Here is a 20,677-nt window from a genome sequence, read left to right as displayed (position 1 = left end):
GTCTAAGGACCCTAGCCTAACCTGTGAATAGGCAGAGGGGCTGAGCCAAAACAAAGTGCTCAGGAACCAGTTGTATCTGGTTCACCCCTTGCCTGCACCTTTAGACAAAGGGATTTAATGTATAAAAAGGGGCTGTGTCCCCTTGCAAAGTGTTCTCTGCTCGGATCCTTTATGGAGAGGGGCCTGCTGCTGCTGCTGGGCGCCAGGAGGACCGCCACTGGGGATTGCCTCCCTGCCTAGGAGGACCCTGTGAGCTGGCACCTGGGCCCAGCCCTGCCCCCCCACCTCCTGAAGGACTTTTTGCTGTTCTCTGGAACTTTGTGCCCTGCCAGCGCCTGGGGAGTGCTGGACTCCCCCTCAAAGTAGCGCATTGCGCCGCTGGTGTGGCGATCCGGTTCCTGAGGGATTCCCCGGCGTGGGGATCCCCCTTTGCTTATTTTCGGCATGGGAGCCCACTCCGCTTATTTTGCCGATTTTTAAGATCCCTAGCGGGTGCCCACCCCACCAGGGACCTGGTACCGTTTTGTGCCCCCCAAGCGAGTGCCCACCTCGCTTTAATATTAATTTAGAGGGAGCCTACCCCTCGGGTGTCTCCCCTCATTCACTGCCGCGGCTCGTGTGCCGAAAAGCACCGAAACCGGAACTCAGGACGAGAATTGCCTGAGGCGAGGCGGGACTTCCGTTTGCCCAAGGGAAGCCCGCGCCCACGTGACAACGTGGAAACCAAGAGAGGAAGGAGCAGCCGTCTGTTCCTGGGCCTCCCGAGAGCGAGGGAGAGCCCACGCCACGCCACAAAACCAACGTAGAAGGACTGCGGTGACAAACGGGCCCCCGTGTGGTGAGAGAGAGCCCCGCGTTGCCGCACAATAGCCGCCACGGCAAGACCGGGCGACCAGAGGAGATCCCTGACGCATAGCCGGTGAGTGAGCGCCAACTGAGGGAGAAGGTGCGAGATCACGCACCCCCCGGTGCCCCTACTCGAGCGGCCCCACTTGGGAGCGGGGCGCTCCAACAGTAGGCATTGTTTCATTTTCAGAACCCACGAGGCTCTTCCAAAGCGGGGGCATTTCTTTCGAGCCCATCGAGGCTCCACCGACTCAGAGGGCATTTGTATCTATCTCGAGTCCCCAGAGGGGGGACTCCAACAATGGGCCCAAGCCTATTCGAGCCCTGGGAGGTTCCTACATTCCGCGGGCATTTGCGAGGGTAGAGCGGCCCCGGTTGGCAGCGGGCCGCTCCCCCCAGTGAGCCAGCCTTTGCTCAGAGCCCATGAGGCTCCCGCTTTTCCCCACAGTTGTTCTCGAGCCCAGCGAGGCTCACGGGGACATGAGTGTTCTTGGCCAGAGCCTGCGAGGCTCCACCGTGTTCGCCCCATCATCTCCACAGCTGTCCAGCACTTAGTGGGCAGCTGCTCCGTTTAGGCCCCCTGACATTGGGACACAGGAGGTACTAGCCCCAGAGAGGCCAGTTGGCCTGCGGACAAGTCACAGGTTGTGGCTTATGTAATTTCTGCGAATTGTTCTGTGCTGCACCTCTGAATGTGTTTTTATGCATCATGTGCTTTTTCCTACACCGCTGAATGTATGTTTATGCATCATGTGTTTTCTTCCCTACACTTCTGAATGTTGTGACGCATCATGTGTAATGTGTTCATGCTGGTACCCCTAAATGTACGGTGAGGTTCCCTGCGTAATATTCTCCTAAGGTGGTTAGGGTTGCGTAGGTGGTACTTACCTGTTACCAGTGATTACTGGTTGTGTGCTCTATTTTCTATTTTGTGCTACAGTGATTTTATGTTCTATGTTCTAATTACTATTCCAACAAGTGCTAATTCTACCAAGTGCTATTCCCAACAAGTATTCTAGTTCTAAAAGTGCCTATTCCTGACAGTGGTCCATGTGGCCCTGTCCTGTACATATATCCCCTGTAAATTCTGCCCGTGCCTGTTGGCACATTGTAAAGTGTGTGTTTTTATCTAATGTATTTGGTACAATACAAAGGCTATTCTTATATATAACCTTGTGTGGAGTTTCCTTTGTGGTGGGCCTTGGGTGTTGTTGCTGGGTGCGCGCGCAAACGCTTAACTTACATAGCCTCCGAGTTTAGCCTTACTGCTCGTGTCACGTTACCAAGGGGGTGAGCAGGGGTTATCTTGACGTGTAACTCCCTTGCCCAGACTTAGAGTGGTGGTCTCTGACTGACTTTGGCGCGAGCCTTGGCCAGCCAGAGATCCCATTTCTAACCCCTGGCATCTAATGTATCCTCACTGTGTAGTGTATATTTTTACCAACCCTCATAGTGTGTAAGTGAAGGAATCAGAGGTGTGTTCAAATCTTTGATATTCGCTAACTAATTTCACATGTTATGAGGCATGCTCTAAATAGGGCCTCAATTCCATTAACCTGCCAATCTTTATACCATCAGACAGATTTCATGTCTAAAGTGTCCCTCCAAATGTCAAAACCCTGTAAAGACAGTTGTGAAATTAAGGAAGCAGAATATATCAGCTTAGTGCTAGTGAGCGCATTCTGCTTTGCAGATATAGGTTCAAGCCTAATAAGAGGCCGGGTCTGAAGTGTTAAACCCAGAATAATAAGCAAACGTCTGTGCAAATGCTGCTGACCTACCTTTCGGTGGTGTTGATGGTAAGGGGAAAATTATGTAGGATACTTGCTTTGAGCAAACAATGGTGACCATAGTGTTGGTAACAGAAAATATCACCAGAATCAGATGTATCATCTTACAATTCATCATTTGAAAATGCAGTGGATTGTTTTAAATCAGACAGTAATAGTATGCACAGTTTCAATTTCCCAATCAACAGAGAGAGTACTAGAACTGATTATATCAATAAGAGAAATTTTGAACATATGAGGTATTCTTAAAAGTTCAGTAGAACCATACACATCATAGGAAACTTTGTCCCAAACAATTCCTTCAGGGACTGGAACTGCTGTAATGTTCACAAAGGACAAGTCCCTTTGTTCATGGTGTGATGATGCATGCAGTTTCAGGACCAAGTTCACATGTTGTATGTTGAATAGTACACCAATTACAATCCCGATCTGTAGCCAGGGAACAACAAAGTAAGTCTTTATCAGCCAAAGGTAGAAACCATGAATCCTTTTTTTTGTGGGGAACAGGTGGTGGCGGTAACTCGGGTTCACTTGGGTCCAATGAGAAATCTTTAAAATCAAGGTAGTAGCCAGACGCAGTCCGATCTCTCTTTGGTAGCTCAGCAGGTTTTGTTGAATTGGCAGATGTCTCCTTTGGAGACATATTCACATAGATGTCGGTATTAGGCCAAATTGAGATCAATGTGCCATTTGTAGGTTTATGTTACACAGTTTCAACAGGTACAAGTTCCATTCCATTGTTAGTAACTCCTTCACTTCACGGAATGGCATCTTCAAAAGTTATTAATATTTCCATCTGAACTTCCTGTATGGTAGCAAAAGGGGATTGATGGCTACCCAGGAGCCCACAAGGCCTACTGTTGACTACTGGCCACATAGTGTGGTTTGATCAGATCAATTGAGACAAATCTCTTTTCTTTGCAGCCCTCAAGTGGCGGAAACAGTATACTGTTCTTGTTCCTTTGACAGTCAGGACAGGTACAGACGCTCTGTAATGTGGCCCAAATTCTTTTTTGTCAACTATCTTTTCTCTGACTGGGTACTGTTCTGGACAGCTATCACTTCTGCAGTGGCAGTGCCTTTTATTTGGACATTGCTTTGTAATGCCCAGAGGTCCTGTAAAACAGTCAAACGATCATTGATGTCAAATCTGCCACTGTGCTGCCACAATCAAGGTCTGGTACCCACATTTTTATCCCGAACAGGATATGAAGAACGCCCCCCCAGGGATTTTCTTGGCATGTTGTCAAGTGCTCTCTGGACCCCTTTTTAGGTGATTGACCCAACTGCCACCAAAGCCTATTACCCTAGCTGTTAAGGATTGCTTTAAGTCCCAGTTGTTCCTCTCCATGATCAAATTTCCCTTGGGATGAAACAGTGAGGAGTACTGCAACGCCACCCCCAAACTTCCCATGGCTTCTTTCTAAGCCAGTGAGCTACGTAGGGCCACGGTCAGAATGTAATGTGCCAATTGCCTATCTTCCTTTGAAGAGTCGCAAATCCTTTATAACAGTTCAGGCGTCAGCCCAGCACTGAGGCCACCTTGCACCATCTCTGGGTGGTCTTTCATCAGGTGTTGCCTCAAGTGTTTCTAGGTAGCTATGCAAGAGTGCAAACCTTGCACCATCTCTGGGTGGTCAGTCATCAGGTGTTGCCTCGAGTGTTTCTAGGCAGCTAAGCAAGTGTGCAAATCTCTCATCATCTCTGGGTGGCTTTTGGTTGTGTTTTGCCTTGATTGGTTCTAGGTTTTCAGTACCAGAGTGCAAACCTTGTTCCCATATTCCCCAGAAGTATGAGGTGGGATACCATGTCCATGTGAGCAGGCGCCCACTCAAGCACCTCACACAAATCTCCCCTACTCTTGGTGGGAAGGCTGCTCACCAGAACATGGCCATGCTCCGTGGTGCGAGTACCAATAGTAAATCAATGAAGTTACAAGTGCACTTTTTTTTTAATGCTGCATCAAACCCAGCAGACAGAGGAGGGGCCTCCGTGGAGCTGTCTTTCACTCACACAAACCAGCAGCTTGTGCACTGCAGGGCACTGGCGTTTCTGCCTGTGTGCACCCGGGCAGTTAGATGTTCCTCCAGTGGACGTGTGCCCGACCCATCTCAGGGTGTGTGGTGTAAGTGACTGAATATCTGGATAGGTCTTTTGATGTTACGCAAGCATTGGCCCCAGTCTTTAGAAGTCAGTTCATGGTTCAGTCCAACCGCCATCACTGCTTCAGGCTTTCCATTTAGTAGGGCAGTCTATAAACCCCTGCTCCCTGTCCGTAGCAGCTGTGTGTTAGGAGACCCTCCATGGCGGGGGCACCTTTGGTTCAACCTGCTGGGTGGCACATGTGAGTGCTGGCTAATGAGTGAGCGTAGCGTGAAAGAAACAGTTACCAGAGCCCAAGTCTTATGATTTCATAGGATTGGGAAACGCATTTTGGCATTAAACTGGTTCTCCTCTAACGTGAGACTCCCTACATCCAGGAATCATTGTCATGTGTCCTCTTAAGTTCATTACAGCCAGGCATGGCCAAAGGATAGCTCCAGGATCAGACAGAAACAGATGGGCCCTGGCCTGTACATACACTATCCTCTCGCAAACAGTTGTGAGTACAGAAATAATATCCATTTTAGATCTGAAGGACCTACCCTCCATTTTCCGGAGAACCACCAATTAGTGCAAAACCCCAGAGTGTCAAATGCCTTTTCTATTTCAAGTGAGGCCACTCCGCCTGACCCAATCCATAAACAGTAACAGTCTGTGTAGATTCAAGAAGGTGTTCCTACCCCGGATTAACCCAATATACAAATTGCTTTACTCCCCAACACACATTGAATTTACACAAAAGGTTTCCCTATTATGGTTAAAACACAATTAAATGTATCGTAATCAAAACAAGTAAGTAATCTGTAATTCCATCCAGTAATTCGTTGTTTTATTTTCTCGTTCTTGTCTTTCTGGTAGTCAAAAAAACAGCCTCAGCCAACACATGTTTCATCACCTTTTGGGGGGTCTCATTCCCGCAACTTTCTCAAGACTGTATAAATGTAAACATACAAAATGCCTATGTATTCAATGCGCTATAATTTCATACAGTCATTACAATGAGCATATTTCCAGAACGCAATCAATAAGAAAGGGGTTCAGCGCAAGGTATTGCCATTTGTGGTGAGTTATAAAGTTCAACCTCTGTACATGTGGAAACTCCATAAGATAGAGGATCTATAACCCGAAAAAGATGGGGAGATATTCTAAAAACCAATATATAGAGCTGTCCGGATATTAAAAAACATTGCAACCTTAGTACCCCAGGTGCACTCTCAAATGCCGGTCATGATGTATATAAAGCGTGTGCTTGTGCAACAAAATAAAGTAAAGTAGTGCTAAGTTGTGAGACATGCAATAGTATAAAAGTTATTCTGGGTTTGTGCGAGTGACGTGACATGGTGAATGTGCCATATACAAATCGTTTATTTTAATAAATACCCAATGTTCCAAATCCGTGATCCCTGTAGAAAACACAACAAAAAGAAACCACAATGTACTTTAATACCAGTACTATTGGGCACTATAAACAACCCTGTTAGTAGGGAAAACCACATCAGGTTCAGATATCAAAACCTACTTGAAATGTGGTGATAATTCCAACCCACACTGGGGTTCCAAATCCTGCGACGTACCCACACTGTCCAATTCAATTCAACCAATTCTCTTTTATTCTTCGAATCGAGTATCTGTAAGTCATAAGCGTATTGTAAGCCACTTTGTCTGCGAATAAACATGTTGATTATAATATAATCAACAAACCCAAACATGTCCTTCCTTATTCGATTTTTTATTATTATATACTTGTTATTTTCACCATGAATATTCATTAAGGAAGTTTGTCATTAGCGACACACTGTGGGCGGGTGTATAACCTATAATATCAACATAAGCGATGTCCCCATCTCCATATCCTTAAAAGAGCTTCCCCTGCAAGTCTGTAGCTTGTTTATATAGCATCAAAGTAGCCCCTACACAGCTGCTGTATCTAAGCAGCTAATGTTACACCTTTCAGCACCATTTCATATAGTGACCTAAACTAACATATGTGTGTGATTTCTACCAAGAAGCACTAAAATCCTAGGACTAATATCACATTTCGAGTGTATCTACCCGGATGAAGCCATATTGATCCTGAGTCACAGTAGTTTGCACATCTGTAGCAGGCATTTCACCAGCACCTTCCTGAACCCTTCACAGTCAAGATTCAAGAGTGATAGCAGCCAAACCTCAGTAGGTCTCTGTCACGTTTGTGGAGGACGACCAGTAATCCTCACATATGGATTCTGGAAGGGACCCCTGCTCCCTTCAGCTTTGTACATTTGTCATGGCCGAGGCGATAACTCAATGGCGACCCCATCTGTTCTGGGAGTTTTACCTCGTGGTATTTGCTTAAGTGCCCTCTGTATCTCTTCGAGTGGTAAGGGGTGTGTAGCTCTTTGCGCTATACGGTGTTAATGGAGGGCACCAGGACGGCAGATAAACGGGTATCCAGAGCCTCTGGTGGTTCCCCAGCGTCTTACAGACACTCATAGTATCTTTTAAAAGTTGCATTGGCATCAGATTGGGCAGTATTGATCACATCCTGTTGGGTACGTATGGCCCAAATTGGGGTTATGGGGTCATTTGACCTCAGGAGCCTTGCCACCATCTTACCCACGTTATGCCCTTGAGTGTGCTGGTAGGTAATGTGCTCATTGTAGTTTCATTTCCTCATTGTGTGTGCAAGTGTCAATTGTGGTGCAATAGTGTGATCTTGTGTGTGTCTGTTTTCCAACCCTTTTGTGTCATCTTCTTTCAATTGGAGGTCTTTAATTAATATGTGCTTAACCACAAATGCTGTCTTACAGTGTGGCCCTTTATGTCTGCCTTGAGGGCATCCCATTCAATCATGATATCAGATGATGTAACTTCAGTGTTGGTCAACGTGATCACCAGTGCCCGAGTGGACCTGGCTTTCCCCGAGAGCCTCCACCAGAAGGTGCCATGTCGGTATCGCAGCCCGTGAACTCCCCAGTTCAGGATAATTTTAAGGGATTGTGATCCGACAGCGTACACCCGAAATACTCAATATCTTGAACCTGTGCCCCTATTTCATTAGAGCCCTAATGGAGATTGATTGTTGTATGTAAGGCATCACCGGCTGTAGATGAATCTTACTCAATACCTTTTTTTGTGATAAGTGTATAGCAAACTCTCACACTCTGTGATGTCATCAATGATGTACTTAAGACGTCATATATGGTGTAACATGTGCAGTCATAAGCAGTGCATTCTGGGAGTGCTAGTTACATTCAGTTAGGTTGCTGAACTATAACTGGCTAATATCAATTTGATTTATTTGAGTCCGTTTTTAGCTCATTTCAACATCTTACTATAGCGTTACTTTAAGGTGTACCGTGATGCGAGTGTGGAGGAGAGGTGTTATCTTGAAATAATCTACATGTCATAACAGTGACCGCTTCTCCTTCAGGTGACCTTGACTGCTGCCCTGGGAGCCTTCAATACTCTAGCCGATGTCTCAGCAGAAGTGGTGCAGGGGAGGGGTGAAAAGGAGATGACCATTTCTACCCCACACCTGGAGCTGGTGAACTTCATCCTTCAGCACACCACGTACACCAGCACTGTGTATAATATTCATGACGTGGATACGGGTGAGTATCACAGCACGTCTGCCTTTCTGTGTAGCCCCACCAATATGATACTAGTGAGTATCACTGCACGCCTGCTATGCTGTGTAACAAACACCATCACGTGTAACGTGCACCAATACAGTGCCTCAAATTCACACAGACTTCACTGGTGAGTATCACTGCACGCTTACCATGCTGTGTAACAAACACCATCACGTGTAACGTGCACCAATACGATGCATCATATTCCTGCAGACTACACTGGTGAGTATCACTGCACATATATATACACACACAAAAGGGGAGGGACTCGTTCGCCCAAATAAGCTATCAACCTCTCTCCACGAGAAGGACAAAACCGTAATCCTAAGTACCAGAGCTAGGAAATATAAAAAGCCAAAAAAGGGGGAAAGGAGAAGATGTATGAAAGAATCTGTTGAGAAAATCTGTTCTGGAAAACACAAGAAATGTTTATGATTGCCCTCACCCACTATGCAGTGACATGCCTCATCATAGGGTCGTCGTCACTCCCTGGTGCAGACCAACCCTCAGGGCAGAGTGCATATTTTTTTAATATAAATTCAAAGAAAAAACAAAATATTTTTCTTATGAGGGATTCATATTGCAAAAAGAATTTTATGTAAAGCTGTCTAAGCGGGTGCCTAAATCTTTATTTATTTTTGGCTCTCCTTGACAGGATTAAAAGTTTAAGAATGGGTATATAGGAGGAGTTACATTTCTATTTCCCCATCTGCCTGTACTGACATGTTTCAGGCATCTATTAATGCCCACAGGGGTCACTGGCCTTCCTCAGGATACTGATCCCTCATTATAACCTAGGGAGTGCAAGATATCTGAAAATACACACAATGATCAATAAATGACAAAACAACTCAAGAAGGAGAGCCACACCAATTTATAACAATACCAAGTAGGAAGAACAAGTTCTGCAAACAGATACAATACATCAACTTATAGGACCTATATCCCTGAACCAGAAACAGGCATCCTTGTAACGGTTTCGGGTTATCACCCCTCATCAGCCAGACTAGCTTGAATCAGGTGCATAAGACCCACATCTCGGAGTACCCTTCCAACATTGGGTGACAAATGCAAACAGAAAATACGATGGACGGAGTGCTGAATAAATCAAACATGCCCAGATATGGGTGTTTTTGTACGCCACGCTGGGTCAAAACTGGGGTGGCATGGTGAGAAAAAAAAATGATGGATTAAACCCAGATCTCGGTGTCTGGGAACAAACATTTTTCATTGTTCAGCATTCCATCCGTCAATTGTTCTTGTTTGCTTTTGTCACCCTAGGTGGGAAGGGTATGCCTTGACATGGGTCCCGTGCTCACTGGGCCACTGGATTCAAGCTAGCCTGGCCAATGAGGGGTCATGTCCTGAAACCGGTCCCAGGATGCTTGTTTCCGGTCCAGTGAGGACCTGGCTTGGCAGTCCGGGTTGGACTGTTCCCATGTGGAACAGGGTCAGACTCATTTACATATGGCTGGGTCCAAACTGGGGTGGTGTGGTGAGCAAGAATGAATGATGGATTAAACCCAGATCTCGGTGACTGGGGGTGAATGTTTGCATTGTTCAGCATTCGAGCCATCACTTGTTCTTTATATTATAGAAGTATAGCACAAAAACATGTCTGTGATTCATCGTCTATGACCGAAGACATGACAAATGAGGCGCTGTTTCTTGCAGACTGTGGTCTTTGTTTCTGCAACTCTGTGGTTTGGAGAAAAGAGGCCAAGACTTGCAGAGTCTCTTCCTTCAGTCTTGCAGCCCACCCGGCATCTCCTCCTTCTGTCCCCCAACCCACCCTATTCCTTCTTCCTTCAGTCCTCAGCCCACCCTGCTTCTCCTTCCTTTTGTCCTCGGCCCACCCTGCTTCTTCCTCCTTCTGTCCCTGGCCCACCCTGGTTGTCCTTCCTACTGTCCGCTGTCCCACCCTGCCTATCCTGCTACTGTCCCCAGCCCATCTTTGTGTTCCTGCCTACTGTCCCCTGCCCACCCTACTTCTCCTGCCTTCTGTCCCCCGGCCCACACTGCTTGTCCTGCTTACTGTCCCCAGCCCACGCTTGTGGTCCTGCCCACTATCCCCAAGCCCACCCTGATTCCCCTGCCTTCTGTCTCCTAGCTCACCATGCTTCTCCTGCCTACTGTCCCCTGCCCATCCTGCTTCTCCTGCCTTCTGCACCCATGCCCACACTGCTTGTCCTGCTTACTGTCCCCAGCCCACGCTTGTGGTCCTGCCCACTATCCCCAAGCCCACCCTGATTCCCCTGCCTTCTGTCTCCTAGCCCACCATGCTTCTTCTGGCTACTGTCCCCGGCCCACCCTGCTTGTTCGGAATTCTCTCCCCCAACCCACCCTGCTTGTCCTGTCTACTGTCCCCTAGCTCACCCTGTTTGTCATGCCTACTGGCTCCCGGCTCACCCTACTAGTACTGACTACTGTCCTCTGGTCTATCCTGCTGGTCCTGCCTACTTTTGCCAAGCCCCCCACACGTCTCCTACCTTCTGTCCCCTGGCCCACCCTGCTTGTCCTGCCTACTGTCCCCTAGTGGGTAGATTCCACTTCTGATGCTCTGAGTAGATTATACTTCCGCTGCACTAGTGAGCAGAATCTACCTCCGCTGCACTATTGAGTAGATTCCACCTACGCTGCACTAGTGAGTAGATTCCACCTCTGCTGCTCTAATAAGTATTTCCAACCTCTGCTTCACTAGTGAGTAGATTTTTGCTCCGCTGCACTAGTGAGTAGACTCCACCTCTGCTGCACTAGTGAGTAGATTATACTTCCACTGCACTAGTGAGTAGATTACACCTCTGCTGCACTAGTGAGTAGATTCTACCTCGACTGCACTAGTGAGTAGATTACAACTGCCCTGCACTAGAGAGTAGATTTTATCTCAGCCGCACTAGTGAGTAAAGTATCATGCAGGTTTAGGGAGAAGACAGGTGAAATTATATAAAGATGAGGAAGGAAACCAAAGCTGTCTGAACATAGAAATAGACAATACAGGAAACGAAGACCCATGGGGTAATTGGTCACAATGTAGTAGCCCAAGGTTCGATCTAAACGAGAGTCATACGGAGGCTGAGGGAGAAGAGGGTGGCATGAGTGAGGTAGAATAGGATGAGGGGGTGTCGCAAAGTCTAGGTCTCCTAACATGGAATGTGAATGGGCTAGGCAATGAGAAAAAGAGAGAAACTATAAAGGACATAGTAAATAAAGTGGACATTGCTTCAAGAGACCTGGACATGCGACGAAACCCCGATCAACGAAGGATACCTACAACTAAACCGCCCGGCTAAGAAAAAGAGCTTTGGTCGCCCGTCGGGGGGATTAATGACATTGGTTTCAACAAAAGTGCTCAGAGAAGTAACACCGATAAAAATGAAATGTAAATGGGTTCTGACTAGCAGAATAGAATTATTGACAGTGGAAAAGAAGTATAAAATGTTGACTGTAATGAATGTATACATGCAGTGGGATAATAGTGTAGAGTACGAGAATGAGATGAAGCTGTTTAAAGAAGATGTAGATTTTGTAGTAGAAAAATACGTATTGGATACTGTGATAATAATGGGGGATTTCAATCATAAACTAAACCCAAAAAAGGCAGATACTTGGAACAGAGAAATGTTAGAGGTGTTTGGAATAAACCCAGCAAGCTTCCCAGTAGGGGAGATATCGAAACAGGAATCAGATCTGGTATATTTCCTAGGAGGCAGGGGCTTTCAATGCCTGAATGGAAGAATGAAGAACGACTGCCCAGCAGGGAAAACTTTTAAAATAGGCTCTCAGAACTTCCCAATTGATTACATGTTTTTACAAGCCTGGAACTTCCCCCAAGTACGGGAATTTAAGTTGGAACAAAAAGAGATTAGTGACCATAACCTTCTACACCTAACAATACAGGGGGGAAGAAGCTTACCCAGACATAAAGTGATCCCCCAGGAGGTTGAGTACCCCAGACGTGTGACGACACGACTCACGGAGGAATATCAGGCAAAACTGTCAGCTATGCAAATTAAAATTGAGCCGGAAAATCTAGAGAATAAAACCTTGAACTGGTTCATAGGAAAATTAGAGGAAGTAGTCCGGTGTTTAAGAATAGAACTGAAAAGGGTCAAAAATTTTAGTGGGAAACCACCCAGTAGAGTAAAATGGTTTTCAGCGGAGTGCCAATCCAAAAAACGGGAGATTCGGGCAGCACAAAGAAGACAAAAAAAGAACTTCATCCAGGAGAGACAGGACCACATAATCCGATTAAAAAGAGAGTACAAAACAATGGTAAATGACGCTAAAAGGTCATTTAAAGAGAAATGTTGGTCAAATCTGTTGGAAGCGATTGAGGAAAAAAACCTCAGACAATTTTGGAAATTGGTAAAGGCAGCCTTTAGCCCTTCTGATGGGGAACTAAAATGTGTAGTTAGTGAGGCCGCATGGGAGAAGTATATTAGGGAATTGTATGGGGCAAGAGCCCCTATAACCCAGGTAGTGACACATAAATGGCAGGAAATATCAGCAGACCTTAAAGCTAAATTTAACGTAAAACAAGTTGAAGATACAATAAGAGAGCTGAAACTAACCCGTGCAGCAGGTCCCGACAATCTTCCAGCAATAATTTTAAAGTCAGACGTAAATTGGTGGGCAAGATTTTTTGCACAGATGTTTAGTATAATATTAACAGAAGGCAAAATGCCACCTAACTGGAAGGGTGCAATAATTAGGCCCATCCATAAGAAGGGAAGCATGGAGGCACCACAAAACTATCGCCTGATTAACCTCCTAGATATAGGAGAGAAAGTTTTTTCTAAAATTGTACTGAATCAACTTAACATATGGGTAAAAGAGCTCCAGATCGTCCCTATAGAACAGGGAGGATTCAGGGAAGGACACTCCACAATAGACCATGGTTTTGCACTGTGGGCGATGGCGAAGAAGTCAACGGAACAAAATGGCAAGTTATGCTGTTGTTTCGTTGACTTCCGAGCAGCATTTGACTCGGTTGATCGTGCATGCCTATGGGAAACACTGTTGAAAGTAAATATTCCCAGTCACCTTCTGTCAATAATAAAGGAATTACACAATGAGAACTGGGCGCAAGTCATCAAGGATACGGTGGGCTCTTTAACGCAAAAAATACCCATAAACAACGGTTTAAGACAGGGTTGCGTGTTAGCGCCTCAGTTATTCTCTATATTCCTGTCAGACCTCCCGGCCCATCTAGAGGTCGAGGGTAGCGCAAGTCCTAGAATGGACGGAAACAAGGTGTCCTGCCTATTATATGCTGACGATTTGGTTATAGTAGACCAGACAGAGATAGGCCTGCAAAGAAAGCTTAATGCCTTCAACGCATACTGTGTTAGTAAATTTCTAACTGTCAACCTAGATAAAACTAAAGTCCTTTGCTTTGCGAAAAAAATAAGCAGATTTAACTGGTACCTAGGTGAGCTTAAACTGGAGACGGGTAATGAGTATCGCTACCTAGGTATATGGTTTGACAAGAGACTAAAATGGGATACGCATTTGGATACACAAAAAGCCAAAGCACACACATCGATATGCGGCTTAAAAATTTTTAATAGGGATTATGGAGAGATGTCACACCGACCAATGCTAAGGGCCTTTGAGGCAATGATACCCCCCCCCAAGTTCTGTATGGGGCAGAAATCCTTTATTTGAGCGGTAAGGGAGCCTGGGACTTGGTGGAGGGAAAATGCCTCAAAGGACTCCTCTCTCTCCCACAATCTGCTATGGTGCAAGCCATAAGAAGGGAAATAGGCACAAAGTCCTGGGAGATACTAACTCAAATGGCAATACTCAGACTTTGGAAACGACTGGAAGACCCAGAGGGACAAAAAGTTGCACAATGGTGCAAGAAGGAAATCCTTTCGAGTAATCTAAAATGGGCAAAAATGTGTAGTGAAAGAGTTACCCAAATCTGTAAAAGATTAAAGGTAGAGGTGAACCAGGAAACACATCAACTCCTCTGTACTAGGAGTGAGTTGAAAGTAAAGGGGAAGGAAATATCGAGAATGACCGATATGGAATATTTAGCGAAAAAGAAATCAATAACACATATGATGGGCGCTTGGATAAATGAAAATTGGTTCCCTTACCTAGACATCCTACCCAACCGCGGCCTCAGGCAGGAGATATTAAGGCTGTGGGTTGGTATAAACCCATTGTTAACAAATAAAGATCTGAAAATGAAATTGTTAGATCAAAATGGGTGTTGTAAGTGTAATTTGGGTTGCAAAGGAGACCTGGTACACATCCTTCTCGATTGCCTTTCATTACTGGAACAGCGGAAACGGTGGTTACGACCCGTGTTCCTAAAATATGCTATAAGCTCTAGAGCGCAGGCAGCTAACTTACTAACTGAAATCCCCACCATCGATATTGCGATTGCTCTTGGGAAATACATAAAAGCAGTACTGAGTGATCTAAGAAACCGGGAATAATATGTAGATTCTAAAGTATATTAATTTAATGAAATTAGTCTAGCAGAAGGGAGTTGAATGGGTTTTATTCATAAATGCAGAATGCTAATTTAAATGCAATTTTATGGTTGTCGGCAAAGGAAGAAGTGCGTGTAAGAGTTTTAACTTATATTGCATTAATTTTAATGTTATAATGTTTTAAATGTCTTGATGTGAATATTTTATTTTTTGATACTGCCTCTTGCACCTGTTTAAATGACTAAGGTCATAATAAACATACCTTTTGACTTGACTTGACTTGACTAGTGAGTAGATTACACCTCTGCTGCACTAGCGAGTAGATTCCAACCCACTGCAATAGTGAGTAGATTTCACCTCCGCTGCACTAGTGAGTAGATCCCACCTTCACTGCACTAGTGAGTAGATTCCACCTCTGCTGCACTAGTGGGCAGATTCCACCTCTGCTGCACTAGTGAGAAGATTCCACCTCTGCTGCACTAGTGAGTAGCTTCCACCTCTGCAGATCTAGTGAGTAGATTCTACGTCCGCTGCAGTAGTAAGTAGATTCCACATCTGCTGCAGTAGTAAGTAGATTCCAACTCAGCTGCCCCAGTGACTAGATTCTACTTCTGCTGCACTAGTGAGTAGATTCCAACTAAGCTGCACTAATGAGTAGATTACACCTCCACTACACTAGTGAGTAGATTCAACCTCTGCTGCACTAGTGAGCAGATTACACCTTCAATGCACTGGTGAGCAGATTTCACCTTTAATGCACTAATGAGTAGATTCCACCTCAGCTGCACTAGTGAGTAGATTCTGCCTTTGCTGCTCTAGTGAGTAGATTCTACCTCCGCTGCACTAGTGAGCAGAATCTACCTCAGCTGCACTATTGAGTAGATTCCACCTCCGCTTCACTAGTGAGCAGAATCTACCTCCGCTGCACTACTGAGTAGATTCCACCTCTTCTGCACTAGTGAGTAGATTCTATTTCCACTGCACTAGTGAGTAGATTGCAACTCTCCTGCACTAGTCTGTAGATTCTACCTCTGCTGCACTAGTGAGTAGATTACACCTCTGCTGCACTAGTGAGTAGATTACACCTCTGCTGCACTAGTGAGTAGATTCCAACCCACTGCACTAGTGAGTAGATTTCACCTCTGCTGCACTAGTGAGTAGATTCCACCTACGCTGCACTAGTAAGTAGATTCCACCTCCGCTGCTCTAGTGAGTAGATTCCGCCTCTGCTGCTCCAGTGAATAGATTCCACCTCCGCTGATCTAGTGAGTAGATTCCACCTCTGCTGCACTAGTGAGTAGATTCCACCTCCGCTGCACTAGTGAGTAGATTCCACCTCTGCTGCTCTAGTGAGTAGATTCCACCTCCGCTGCTCTAGTGAGTAGGTTCCATTTCCGGTGCACTAGTGAGTAGATTCTACCTCTGGTGCACTAGTGAGTAGATTTCACCTCCACTGCTCTAGTGAGTAGATTTCACCTCCGGTGCACTAGTGAGTAGATTCCACCTCCGCTGCACTTGTGAGTAGTTTCCACCTCCATTGCACTAGTGAGTAGATTCCATTTCTGCTGCTCTACTGAGTAGATTCCACCTCCTCTGCTCTAATGAGTATATTCCACCTCTGCTGCTCTAGTGAGTAGATTTTTCCTCCGGTGCACTAGTGAGTAGATTCCACCTACACTGCACTAGTGAGTTGATTCCACCTCTGCTGCTCTAGTGAGTAGATTCCACCTCCGCTGCTATAGTGAGTAGATTCCACCTCCGGTGCACTAGTGAGTAGATTCCACCTCCGCTGCACTAGTGATTAGATTCCACCTACGCTGCACTAGTGAGTAGATTCCACCTCTGGTGCACTAGTGATTAGATTCCACCTACGCTGCACTAGTGAGTAGATTCCACCTCTGGTGGACTACTGAGTATGAGTAGATTCCACCTACGCTGCACTAGTGAGTGGATTCCACCTCCGGTGCACTAGTGAGTAGATTCCACCTACGCTGCTCTAGTGAGTAGATTCCACCTCCGCTGCTCTAGTGAGTAGATTCCACCTCCACTGCACTAGTGAGTAGCTTCCACCTCCACTGCACTAGTGAGTATATTCCACCTCCGCTGCACTAGTGAGTAGATTCCACCTAAGCTGCACTAATGAGTAGATTACACCTCCACTACACTAGTGAGTAGATTCAACCTCTGCTGCACTAGTGAGCAGATTACACCTTCAATGCACTGGTGAGCAGATTTCACCTTTAATGCACTAATGAGTAGATTCCACCTCAGCTGCACTAGTGAGTAGATTCTGCCTTTGCTGCTCTAGTGAGTAGATTCTACCTCCGCTGCACTAGTGAGCAGAATCTACCTCAGCTGCACTATTGAGTAGATTCCACCTCCGCTTCACTAGTGAGCAGAATCTACCTCTTCTGCACTAGTGAGTAGATTCTATTTCCACTGCACTAGTGAGTAGATTGCACCTCTCCTGCACTAGTCTGTAGATTCTACCTCTGCTGCACTAGTGAGTAGATTACACCTCTGCTGCACTAGTGAGTAGATTACACCTCTGCTGCACTAGTGAGTAGATTCCAACCCACTGCACTAGTGAGTAGATTTCACCTCTGCTGCACTAGTGAGTAGATTCCACCTACGCTGCACTAGTAAGTAGATTCCACCTCCGCTGCTCTAGTGAGTAGATTCCACCTCTGCTGCACTAGTGAGTAGATTCCACCACCGCTGCTCTAGTGAGTAGATTCCACATCCACTGCACTAGTGAGTAGATTCCACCTCCGCTGCTCTAGTGAGTAGATTCCACCTCCTCTGCTCTAGTGAGTAGATTCCACCTCTGCTGCACTAGTGAGTAGATTCCACCTCCGCTGCACTAGTGAGTAGATTCCACCTCTGCTGCTCTAGTGAGTAGATTCCACCTCCGCTGCTCTAGTGAGTAGGTTCCATTTCCGGTGCACTAGTGAGTAGATTCTACCTCCGGTGCACTAGTGAGTAGATTTCACCTCCACTGCTCTAGTGAGTAGATTTCACCTCCGGTGCACTAGTGAGTAGATTCCACCTCCGCTGCACTTGTGAGTAGTTTCCACCTCCATTGCACTAGTGAGTAGATTCCATTTCTGCTGCTCTACTGAGTAGATTCCACCTCCTCTGCTCTAATGAGTATATTCCACCTCTGCTGCTCTAGTGAGTAGATTTTTCCTCCGGTGCACTAGTGAGTAGATTCCACCTACACTGCACTAGTGAGTTGATTCCACCTCTGCTGCTCTAGTGAGTAGATTCCACCTCCGCTGCTATAGTGAATAGATTCCACCTCCGGTGCACTAGTGAGTAGATTCCACCTCCGCTGCACTAGTGATTAGATTCCACCTACGATGCACTAGTGAGTAGATTCCACCTCTGGTGCACTAGTGAGTAGATTCCACCTACGCTGCACTAGTGAGTAGATTCCACCTCTGGTGGACTACTGAGTATGAGTAGATTCCACCTACGGTGCACTAGTGAGTGGATTCCACCACCGGTGCACTAGTGAGTAGATTCCACCTACGCTGCTCTAGTGAGTAGATTCCACCTCCGCTACTCTAGTGAGTAGATTCCACCTCCACTGCACTAGTGAGTAGATTCCACCTCCACTGCACTAGAGAGTATATTCCCCCTCCGCTGCACTAGTGAGTAGATTCCACCTCCGCTGCTCTAGTGAGTAGATTCCACCTCCGCTGCTCTAGTGAGTAGATTCCACCTCCGCTGCTCTAGTGAGTAGATTCCACCTCCACTGCACTAGTGAGTAGATTCCACCTCCACTGCACTAGTGAGTATATTCCACCTCCGCTGCACTAGTGAGTAGATTCCACCTCCGCTGCACTAGTGAGTAGATTCCACCTCCGCTGCTCTAGTGAGTAGATTCCACCTCCGCTGCTCTAGTGAGTAGATTCCACCTCCGCTGCTCTAGTGAGTAGATTCCACCTCCACTGCACTAGTGAGTATATTCCACCTCCACTGCTCTGGTGAGTAGATTCCACCTCCGCTGCTCTAGTGAGTAGATTCCACCTCCACTGCACTAGTGAGTAGATTCCACCTCCGCTGCTCTAGTGAGTAGATTCCACCTCCGCTGCTCTAGTGAGTAGATTCCACCTCCGCTGCTCTAGTGAGTAGATTCCACCTCCACTGCACTAGTGAGTATATTCCACCTTCACTGCTCTGGTGAGTAGATTCCACCTCTGCTGCACTAGTGAGTAGATTCCACCTCTGCTGCTCTAGTGAGTAGATTCCACCTCCGCTGCTCTAGTGAGTAGATTTCACCTCCGCTGCTCTAGTGAGTAGATTCCACCTTCGCTGCTCTAGTGAGTAGATTCCACCTTCGCTGCTCTAGTGAGTAGATTCCACCTCCGCTGCACTAGTGAGTAGATTCCACCTCCGCTGATCTAGTGAGTAGATTCTACCTCCGCTGCACTAGTGAGTAGATTCCACCTCCGCTGCTCTAGTGAGTAGATTCCACCTCCGCTGCTCTAGTGAGTAGATTTCACCTCCGCTGCTCTAGTGAGTAGATTCCACCTCCGCTGCTCTAGTGAGTAGATTCCACCTCCACTGCACTAGTGAGTATATTCCACCTCCGCTGCACTAGTGAGTAGATTCCACCTCCGCTGCTCTAGTGAGTAGATTCCACCTCCGCTGCTCTAGTGAGTAGATTCCACCTCCGCTGCTCTAGTGAGTAGATTCCACCTCCGCTGCTCTAGTGAGTAGATTCCACCTCCGCTGCACTAGTGAGTAGATTCCACCTCCGCTGCTCTAGTGAGTAGATTCCACCTCCGCTGCTCTAGTGAGTAGATTTCACCTCCGCTGCACTAGTGAGTAGATTCCACCTTCGCTGCTCTAGTGAGTAGATTCCACCTCCGCTGCTCTAGTGAGTAGATTCCACCTCCGCTGCTCTAGTGAGTAGATTCCACCTCCGCTGCTCTAGTGAGTAGATTCCACCTCCGCTGCTCTAGTGAGTAGATTCCACCTCCGCTGCTCTAGTGAGTAGATTCCACCTCCGCTGCTCTAGTGAGTAGATTCCACCTCCGCTGCTCTGGTGAGTAGATTCCACCTCCGCTGCTCTGGTGAGTAGATTCCACCTCCGCTGCTCTAGTAAGTAGATTCCACCTCCGCTGCTCTAGTGAGTAGATTCCACCTCCGCTGCTCTAGTGAGTAGATTCCACCTCTGCTGCTCTGGTGAGTAGATTCCACCTCCGCTGCTCTAGTGAGTAGATTCCACCTCCGCTGCTCTAGTGAGTAGATTCCACCTCCGCTGCACTAGTGAGTGGATTCCACCTCCGCTGCTCTAGTGATTAGATTCCACCTCCGCTGCTCTGGTGAGTAGATTCCACCTCCGCTGCTCTAGTGAGTAGATTCCACCTCCGCTGCTCTCGTGAGTAGATTCCACCTCCGCTGCTCTAGTGAGTAGATTCCACCTCCGCTGCTCTAGTGAGTAGATTCCACCTCCGCTGCTCTAGTGAGTAGATTCCACCTCCGCTGCTCTAGTGAGTAGATTCCACCTCCGCTGCTCTAGTGAGTAGATTCCACCTCCGCTGCTCTAGTGAGTAGATTCCACCTCCGCTGCTCTAGTGAGTAGATTCCACCTCCGCTGCTCTAGTGAGTGGATTCCACCTCCGCTGCTCTAGTGATTAGATTCCACCTCCGCTGCTCTGGTTAGTAGATTCCACCTCCGCTGCTCTAGTGAGTAGATTCCACCTCCGCTGCTCTAGTGAGTGGATTCCACCTCCGCTGCTCTGGTGATTAGATTCCACCACCGCTGCTCTGGTTAGTAGATTCCACCTCTTCTGCACTAGTGAGTAGATTCTATTTCCACTGCACTAGTGAGTAGATTGCACCTCTCCTGCACTAGTCTGTAGAT

General features: G+C 46.7%; 1 protein-coding gene across 1 annotated transcript in view; it reads left to right on the top strand.

Annotated features, from left to right (window-relative positions):
* Positions 1 to 20,677, top strand: part of LOC147668713 (N-acetylneuraminylgalactosylglucosyl-glucoside beta-1,4-N- acetylgalactosaminyltransferase 2-like) — a 528,736-nt gene that overhangs the window by 333,974 nt on the left and 174,085 nt on the right. Inside the window, exon 6 of the mRNA XM_086948488.1 lies at positions 8,152 to 8,332. Within this exon, the coding sequence (XP_086804614.1) occupies positions 8,152 to 8,332 (181 nt within the window). The remainder of the gene's footprint in view (positions 1 to 8,151; positions 8,333 to 20,677) is intronic.

Source organism: Lissotriton vulgaris, unplaced genomic scaffold, assembly GCF_964263255.1.
Source record: "Lissotriton vulgaris unplaced genomic scaffold, aLisVul1.2 SCAFFOLD_899, whole genome shotgun sequence".
Classification (NCBI taxonomy): Eukaryota; Metazoa; Chordata; class Amphibia; order Caudata; family Salamandridae; genus Lissotriton; species Lissotriton vulgaris.
The sequence above is the reverse complement of the archived record's forward strand: the minus strand, read 5'-3'. Positions and strand labels throughout refer to the sequence as shown.